Here is a 10000-nt window from a genome sequence, read left to right on the forward strand (position 1 = left end):
CCTTCTCCGTGTGTGTGTGTGTGGGGGGGGCAGCAGAGCGAGGACTGTCAGCTGCTGGGAGAACTGGAAGTTTTAGTCAAACACTACGAGAGGAAACCAGAGAAAACTGCAGCTACCACAGTGAGTCTGAATCTATTATTACTGTCTGGGACCTTTCAGGTTTCTTACTGGGACTACTGGGACTACTGGGACTGCTTCTCTCACTCTCCCAAACTCACAAACACTGCAGACTCTCAGATCTGTTCACTTCTACATCTGCAGATTAAATCAGAGGCTCAGTCACAGCTCTGGGCTTAAATCACAGCTCTGGGCTTAAATCACAGCTCTGGGCTTAAATCACAGCTCTGGACTTAAATCACAGCTCTGGGCTTAAATCACAGCTCTGGGCTTAAATCACAGCTCTGGGCTTAAATCACAGCTCTGGGCTTAAATCACATCTCTGGGCATGACTCAGACTTAATTTTTAGATGTTTAGATGTTTAAAGATTAAAGCAGCTTTCTTTCATTAAAGAAAATATTGCAAAAGTATGGCTGTTCAATCCCGAGAAGATGCAGAAAACTGCATTTATTTCAAGTAGGTTAAAGTACTGTGATGCAACCTTTACTCTGTTGCCATAAACAACAAGCAATTGGCCAAGTAAAATAAATACAAAAGTTTGCTTTCGGGCTCAACTAAACAACTAGAAAAAGAAAGAAAAGTCTTCATTCTTAATTTAAAAGGGAACTATGCAGGTTTTTATTTTAGCTTAATTGACCTTAACTGAACAGCTTCGGAGTCATTGGAAAGGTTATATGACTTTCTTCGGGTTGAATGGTGGTCGTCTAGCTTCCCCCTAGCGCCTGTGAGCGGTAAAACCTCCCTCGCAACTTTTCGTCCGGCGAGCCGACAGCCTCAGCATCAGGAGGCATGGCGTGATATCAGGTCTCGCCATGTAACAATTTGCTTCACCGCACTGCACACATCCAGGAACTGGCTAGCTATAAGAACAAGTCAGCGATAGAGTTTTTCACAATATGGTCATGGCTGAGCCGGCAAAAAAGAAGCAGAAAGCTCGGAAAGCGTTATCGGAGGAAGAGAGAAAGAGGAAATGGCAGACTGACCGAGAGAGGAAACCTGTAGGAGAGCTCTATAGAGAAACCTGTAGGGGGAGCTCTATAGAGAAACCTGTAGGGAGAGCTCTATAGAGAAACCTGTAGGGGGGGCTCTATAGATAAACCTGTAGGGGGGGACTCTATAGATAAACCTGTAAGGGGGGATTCTATAGATAAACCTGTAGGGGGACTCTATAGAGAAACCTGTAGGGGGAGCTCTATAGAGAAACCTGTAGGGGGGACTCTATAGAGAAACCTGTAGGGGGGGTTCTATAGAGAAACCTGTAGGGGGAGCTCTATAGAGAAACCTGTAGGGAGCTCTATAGAGAAACCTGTAGGGGGAGCTCTATAGAGAAACCTGTAGGGGGGCTCTATAGAGAAACCTGTAGGGGGAGCTCTATAGAGAAACCTGTAGGGGGGCTCTATAGAGAAACCTGTAGGGGAGCTCTATAGAGAAACCTGTAGGGGGGGCTCTATAGAGAAACCTGTAGGGGGGCTCTATAGAGAAACCTGTAGGGGGGGCTCTATAGAGAAACCTGTAGGGAGAGCTCTATAGAGAAACCTGTGAGGGGGAGCTCTATAAGCGACCCTATAGAAAAAAAGACTTGTAGTTAGAGAAACCTGTAGGGGGCCTATAAATAGGGGCTATATAGAAACCCTGTAGGGGAGGCTCTATAGAGAAACCTGTAGGGAGAGCTCTATAGAGAAACCTGTAGGGGGAACTCTGGTAGATAAACCTGTAGGGGGAGCCTATATAAGAAACCTGTAGGGGGCTCTATAGAGAAACCTGTAGGGGGGGCTCTATATGAGAAACCTGTAGGGGGGCTCTATAGAGAAACCTGTAGGGGGGGGCTCTATAGAGAAACCTGTAGGGGAGCTCTATAGAGAAACCTGTAGGGGGGGCTCTATAGATAAACCTGTAGGGGGGGGCTCTATAGAGAAACCTGCCAGCAAAAAGAGAGAAAACTGCGAAGACCTGGCCAAAAGTGCATAGCGCCCCTTTAAAAGAACAGTTTGTTCCAGATCCAGTATGTGGTGCATAGAAACTGAACTCTATTCCTATTCCTTTAGTTCTGACTCTGGAGACGGAAAGCATCCCTGTGCCAGACCAACTTCTCTCACTTTCCAAATTACAATCACACTTTGTCAGCAGTGGAAAGTACATTCGCACATTCACTCGAGTAGGCTGCTCCAAGTTAGCGTTTCCTCTCTACATTTCAGTTTAAAGTCGCTCTAGAGGAGGACACACTTTGTTAATTATGTGAGCTAGCTGAAACTGAAAACGAAGTTCATTACAGTTGTTTAAGTTGTGCATGTGAGAGCTTTTCAGTTGTGTATATGTGATTGTCGCCTTTTTTTTTTTTGTCACCTTTTTGTCACCTTTTTGTCACCTTTTTGTCACCTTTTCGTCGCCTTTTGGCTGCCTTTTTGTCGCCTTTTTGTTGCTTTATTGTTGCCTTTTGGCTGCCTTTTTGTTGCCTTTTTTCACCTTTTTATCGCATTTTCGCTGCCTTTTTGTCGCCTTTTTGTGTAGGTATGTATATGAGAGTGTTTCAGATTATTATTCTTACAAAATTTTTGAAAGGATCCCTACAAAAGCTATGTTTCGCTGAAAACATTCAGTGTGTTTACATCCAACGGCTATAAAGGTCCCATGACATGCTGCTTTTTGGATGCTTTTATATAGGCCTTAGTGGTCCCCTTATACTGTATCCGAAGTCTCTTTTATATAGGCCTTAGTGGTCCCCTGATACTGTATCTGAAGTCTCTTTTATATAGACCTTAGTGGTCCCCTAATACTGTATCTGAAGTCTCTTTTATATAGACCTTAGTGGTCCCCTAATACTGTATCTGAAGTCTCTTTTATATAGGCCTTAGTGGTCCCCTAATACTGTATCTGAAGTTCTTTTATATAGACCTTAGTGGTCCCCTAATACTGTATCTGAAGTCTCTTTTATATAGGCCTTAGTGGTCCTCTAATACTGTATCTGAAGTCTCTTTTATATAGACCTTAGTGGTCCCCTAATACTGTATCTGAAGTCTCTTTTATATAGACCTTAGTGGTCCCCTAATACTGTATCTGAAGTCTCTGAAGTCTCTTTTATATAGACCTTAGTGGTCCCCTAATACTGTATCTGAAGTCTCTTTTATATAGACCTTAGTGGTCCCCTAATACTGTATCTGAAAGTCGCTTTTATATAGACCTTAGTGGTCCCCTAATACTGTATCTGAAGTCTCTTTTATATAGACCTTAGTGGTCCCCTAATACTGTATCTGAAGTCTCTTTCCCGAAATTCAGCCTTGGTGCAGAATTACAGCCACTAGAGCCAGTCCCACAATGAGCTTTCCTTAGGATGTGCCATTTCTGTGTCTGTAGCTAGTGGTGGGGGTGTGGCCTTGACCAACTGCCAAACGGGCCAAATTCTCTGGGCTGACAAAGCAGAGAAAGGGGGGGTAACCTTACTCCTTATCGTGTCATAAGGAGAAGTTTCCAGATCGGCCCATCTGAGCTTTCATTTTCTCAAAGGCAGAGCAGGATACCCAGGGCTCGGTTTACACCTATCACCATTTCTAGCCACTGGGCACATAGGCAGGCTGGGGGGACTCATATTAATGTTAAAATAGCTCATAAAGTGAAATTTTCATGCCATGGGAACTTTAAACCAAATAAAAATCTGTTGCGTAATGACGTCACATGCTGTTTTGCGATCAAATTGGTATCTTGAATAGATTTGCATAGAGTCGCACAACATTCAAGCAAACATTTGCGAACAAAGTTTGCCAGACAAAATTGATCGCGCCGTCTACCTACAAATTAATAATATTTTTAGAAGTTGTAATAGCGCTTATGTGCCAGCTGATAGCGACATATCAGGCCATAAAAGGACGCTATCAAAACACCGCTATGGTAATGCAGTTGCACGTAAATGCCAGCCGACGACGATTTTTGCTATTTATAACAGCCATTATACAGTATTTTGCTTGTAAATTAAATTTAAAAACTCTCTCCTCTCCTCGTTCGTCCACTTTTATCTGTCTTTTTTGACACCCGCCATGTCTGCAATGAAAGCCTCGCTCTGGCCGTCCTCCGCCCGCCTCTGGCTACCCAACTGTTGTGGTATAGATGAGTCAGGAACATTGGCGTACAAGCCGGCTGCGCCCATCCCGTGCGAATGCACCACCCAGATGATAGTAATCCCGTGTGAATAGGTGTATTATGTAATGTAATTTTATGAGTTGATTCTTAGCAACAAAAAAAAACGTTGTTCTTTCACAAATATGTGCTGATTCATGTGTAATTACTTCCACCAACTAATCAAAGTATTCTCGTGAGTGTAGAATCTGACATTCAGAATCATTCAGAATACACACGAGCGAGTCGCGGCCGCCATGTTGCACAAAGAGATAAAAGATAATTAAAATGACAACGCGACAGGCAAAGCTACAAGACCAAAGTTAATATTGGAGTGGCTAGAACAGCTGCGTGGAAACGATGGAGATACCAAGAGATCATTTCGGGTTCGGCCACTGTAGGAGGAAGGGCTAGAAAGTAATATTCTGTACAGACTGTGAAAAAAATTTTCCCCCAGTGAACAATAAAGATTATGTGTCGTTGTGACTCAGTGTGCCAGGTTTCTAGCCCAAATTTCCATGATACTTGGTGGCAGGGTGTAGGATGGCTTATGATAAGATGAGATAGACTTTCTTAATCCCACAATGGGGAAAATCCTGTGCTACAGCAGCTCAAAATACAAAAATGTACATCAGAATAACACAAATACACATTAAGTAGACATAGGAGAAAAAATATATACATGAAGTAGGCCTATAAGAAATAGAAAATATACAGTATAATTAGTTATAATAATATTAGTAATAAAACAAACATTTACGCAGATAACACCCTTATATAAACAGACAGTATATGAACACAGATATACAGATGAGTAAGGTGCGGATGAATAGAAATGGCATATTGAACAGTTGAAGGTAACAGAGAGTAGTAAATAAATAAATATGTATAGGACTAAGACATAATGTCACAGAAAGAACAAGGACACAGAAAGATTAAAAAGAAGGAGGCGGGAAATCAACCTCAGAGTAGCAGGAAACGAGAGATCCCTTATCATCAGAGGAATGTCAACAGAGTGAAAGACAGGCTGCTGATTGTGTGTGGGAGTTTAATCTCAATTCACTTCATAACACCAGTCTGTTAATGGTTACACCACACTCATAAAAAAGACAACAGCTTACAGATCAAAAGCTTTTTGTTCTCCCACAAAAATCACTTAAACTTAACTACCAGTAAGTAGTTTTGGTGCCTAAACCTAACCAAACTGCAACCGTTTAACAACCTTTTTCCTGGATGCAAAGTCTTGTGTTTTCTCCTTAACTTCTTCAGGACATGAACACCTGTTTCCTGGGTGAAAGTCTTGTGTTTTCTCCTTAACTTCTTCCAGGACATGAACACCTGTTTCCTGGGTGAAAGTCTTGTGTTTTCTCCTTAACTTCTTCAGGACATGAACACCTGTTTCCTGGGTGAAAGTCTGGTGTTTTCTCCTTAACTTCTTCAGGACATGAACACCTGTTTCCTGGGTGAAAGTCTGGTGTTTTCTCCTTAACTTGATTTTCAAATTTGTTTATTATTAGGATAAACCTTGAGAAGTATCATCTCATTTTCAAGTGAGAAGTGAAAAATCTAAACAAAAACCAACAACAACAGCTGCATATGTTCATCAATACATTAAAACCACCAAAAGGCCAAGATGGCCAATAATAAGTAAATAAGTAGACAGAGTATGAGTGAATTTCTAACTACAGTCAAATATAAACATTAGATATGGACAGTAGATATAAGGATTGCATGCATCTTTAATAACAGAGGCAGTTTATCTTAAAGTGAGCAGACAGGGCATGTTTAAACAAACCCAGTATACAAACTGATCTTATTTCCACAGATAGATTATTCCAATCTGCTGGAGCCTTGAACTTAAAAGCTCTTTTGGTTTGTCAATGTTTTTTTTACTCGCTGGACAGTGAAGTAATTTTCAATTAAATTTTATTCATAGTATCAAATCATAACAAGAGTTATCTCGAGACACTTTACAGATAGAGTAGGTCTAGACCACACTCTACAATTTACAAAGACCCAACAATTCTAATAATTGCCCCAAGAGCAAGCAGCGCGACAGTGGCGAGGAAAAACTCCCTATTAGGAAGAAACCTGGGACAGACCCAGGCTCTTGGTAGGCGGTGTCTGACGATGCTGGTTGGGCGTGTGATGAACAGTGGCAATATTAGTCACAATAAAGATAAGGAACAATGACTTCAAATGGTAGTCGTAGTAGTTCATGTCATATCGGGGCGCTGCAGTGAAAGACAGGCTGCTGATTGTTTGTGGGAGTTTAATCTCAATTCACTTCATAACACCAGTCTGTTAATGGTTACACCACACTCATAAAAAAGACAAAAGCTTACAGATGAAAAGCTTTTTGTTCTCCCACAAAAATCACTTCAACTTAACCACCAGTAAGTAGTTTTGGTGCCTAAACCTAACCAAACTGCAACCGTTTAACAACCTTTTTCCTGGATGCAAAGTCTTGTGTTTTCTCCTTAACTTCTTCCAGGACATGAACACAACTTGGGACAACAGCCATGACCAGTCGAACGACGAACGCTGTGCAACCAGTAACGTAGCTCATGCACGGCGTTCGTGGTTCGACTGGTAATGACCGTTTTCCCAAGATGGCGCCTGCCTGTATAGGTGAACGGTACTGTCTTTATAATCTATCTTTTTAATAAACTGTCTGTACACTTACAAAGTTCTCAATGCTTCGGTTTACATGTAGGGACCCTCATTATGCTACCGTGGAAGTGTGGTGCTATTTTGAGCCTTTTTAGTGGTGTAGAAATAGTGATTTACCCTCTGCCTCGAAGGCTAGCATTAGCAGCTAATAAGCGGTTTGCGCTAGCTTGTTTCAAGCTAAAGACGCATCAGATTAGCATGAAAACATGTCCCAGAGAACGGTCAACTTGATACACATATGTTATTAACCCCCCTAGGTTCATTTTGCGCTGGAATTGTCCGTTAACTTCCAGGACATGAACACCTGTTTCCTGGGTGAAAGTCTTGTGTTTTCTCCTTAACTTCTTCCAGGACATGAACACCTGTTTCCTGGGTGAAAGTCTTGTGTTTTCTCCTTAACTTCTTCAGGACATGAACACCTGTTTCCTGGGTGAAAGTCTTGTGTTTTCTCCTTAACTTCTTCCAGGACATTAACACCTGTTTCCTGGGTGAAAGTCTTGTGTTTTCTCCTTAACTTCTTCCAGGACATGAACACCTGTTTCCTGGGTGAAAGTCTTGTGTTTTCTCCTTAACTTCTTCAGGACATGAACACCTGTTTCCTGGGTGAAAGTCTTGTGTTTTCTCCTTAACTTCTTCAGGACATGAACACCTGTTTCCTGGGTGAAAGTCTTGTGTTTTCTCCTTAACTTCTTCAGGACATGAACACCTGTTTTCTGGGTGAAAGTCTTGTGTTTTCTCCTTAACTTCTCCAGGACATGAACACCGTTTCCTGGAAAGTTTGTGTTTTCTCCTTAACTTCTTCCAGGACATGAACACCTGTTTCCTGGGTGAAAGTCTTGTGTTTTCTCCTTAACTTCTTCCAGGACACGAACACCTGTTTCCTGGGTGAAAGTCTTGTGTTTTCTCCTTAACTTCTTCCAGGACATGAACACCTGTTTCCTGGGTGAAAGTCTTGTGTTTTCTCCTTAACTTCTTCAGGACATGAACACCTGTTTCCTGGGTGAAAGTCTTGTGTTTTCTCCTTAACTTCTTCAGGACATGAACACCTGTTTCCTGGGTGAAAGTCTTGTGTTTTTTCCTTAACTTCTTCAGGACATGAACACCTGTTTCCTGGGTGAAAGTCTTGTGTTTTAGGAGCCAATCTTGGGCTCAAGAGCGTGAAAATGTAGCTTAAGAAGGCAGGTTTAGAAACAAACACAGGACTTCTTTCAGCCAGGAGACTGGGAGTTTGTGTTCCATTTAAAAATGAAAGTAACCGAAAGCAAACCATATTTTTCTAAACTTAACTAAGTATTTTTAGTGCCTAAACCTGACCAAACTGCGAAACCTCTCCTGTGGGTCTCCCTCTCTCTCCCTCTCTCTCTCTCTCTCTCTCACTCTCTCTCTCTCTCTCTCTCTCTCTGTCTTTCTCTTTCTCTTTGTGTAAACGTGCAGCACACACACATGTGTGCTTTATCTCAAAGAGCTTCTAGAAAACTGATGGCACAGGACGACTGCAACATGTGTGAAACGTTAAAACGTTAAAAGTGCGTTACAACAGCAGGACCTGAGAGTTTGGATGCTGAACCTTTGGGTGTGCAGTCAAAACGCCGTCTTTATTTACAGTCTGTTAGATGATGAGTCCGGGTTTAACCGGTGACGGACTGTGTTTGTGTTTCACAGGTATTGTTCTCTTCTTCAGTCTCGGTGTGGCGATAAATTAAATCATGGGGACCAACGACCTGAACATGACCTCTGACCCCGCGAGGCCTCCCGCCCGGCGCTGGAGTCCCTTCAACAGCATCAAGGTTGGTCTGCTGGATGTACTTAAATATAAAAATATCTTTTATATTTCTGTCTATTTGGAAAAGAGCTCAACATTTTGGTTGCGGAAGTAAAATTCCATAAAGAATCTCCCACCTGTTGTCTTTGGTTGGAATTGGACCTGTTTGCAAAAACTTTCTATATCACAACTATGACAAATGTTGGAAAAATCGACAAAAACATTTTTTTTTTTTAACGCTGAAAAAAGTGTTCAAAACAATTGGAAAAGTGACAAAAAAAAGAAATATCAAAAACATCGCCAAAGGTGACAAATACTTCTTTTAAAAAGTGACCAAAATATTGAAAAGAAATGAAAAAAAAACAACGGTAAAAGCGACAAAAAACGTATAAAAAAAATTGACAAAAACACGGCAAAAAAGTATAGAAAGAGAAGGCCTCGCAGGGTCAGTCGAATTTGATCCGTTTACAAAAACTTTCTCTATCAGAACTAGGACAGAAGAACGTTGAAAAAGTGACAAAAAAACAAACATCGCAAAAGGTGACAAAATTAATTATCACTTTTTTAGTGACAAAAAAAATTGGAAAGAAGTGAAAAAAAACATCAGAAAAATTGAGAAAATACTTGATCTTAACTAAAATTAATTAAAATTAATTAATTATGCTTTTTTTGATAACTCTGCAAACCCTTGGTGTTCTCTCAGTGAGCTTCATGAGGTAGTCACCTGAAATGGTTTTACCTTCACAGGTGTGCTTTGTCAGGGTTAATTAGTGGAAGTTTTTCCCTTATTAATAAAAAAGCAAAGGGTGGCTACTTTGAAGAATCTAAAATAAAAGACATGTTTTCAGTTATTTCACACTTTTTTGTTAAGTACATAATTCAAAATGTGTTCATTCATAGTTTTGATGCCTTCAGTGAGAATCTACAATGTAAATAGTCATGAAAATAAAAAGGAAACGCATTGAATGAGAAGGTGTGTCCAAGCTCAGCTCGTTCTCAATGGCGAAACACTGCTACAACACACACAATTTCACCATAATCTACTAAAGAACTACTTACATGTCCCTGTTCTGCAGGGATTCCACGCTAAATTGGAAGTGAGCCCTCGTTTAGAAGAAGTCTCCTGGCTAATCCTGCCTTGTACTGACTGAGAGAAACAGCTAGCTAGCATTTGTGAGCCTTACCTAGGTACTGAGCATGTGTGACTGACAACAAAGATGTTACAGAAGTTGAGAGGTCTCACTCTGTAGCTAAGACCTGAACACAGGGTGAAAAGAGGAGCTGCAGCAATGTGCAGTACAACAAAAATATGTTGTTTTTTGATAATTAAACCATTTAAA

At 41.0% G+C, this 10000-nt stretch overlaps 1 protein-coding gene across 2 annotated transcripts in view; it reads left to right on the top strand.

Moving 5' to 3' along the window:
• Positions 1-10000, top strand: part of slco2b1 (solute carrier organic anion transporter family, member 2B1) — a 75856-nt gene that overhangs the window by 22 nt on the left and 65834 nt on the right. For both annotated transcript variants that reach the window (XM_039777868.1, XM_039777869.1), the window contains exons 1-2: positions 1-120; positions 8561-8685. The exon at positions 1-120 is cut by the window's left edge and continues 22 nt beyond it. In XM_039777868.1, the coding sequence (XP_039633802.1) occupies positions 8605-8685 (81 nt within the window). In that variant the 5' untranslated portion in view covers positions 1-120; positions 8561-8604. The remainder of the gene's footprint in view (positions 121-8560; positions 8686-10000) is intronic.

This window comes from Perca fluviatilis, chromosome 16, assembly GCF_010015445.1.
Source record: "Perca fluviatilis chromosome 16, GENO_Pfluv_1.0, whole genome shotgun sequence".
Lineage (NCBI taxonomy): Eukaryota > Metazoa > Chordata > Actinopteri > Perciformes > Percidae > Perca > Perca fluviatilis.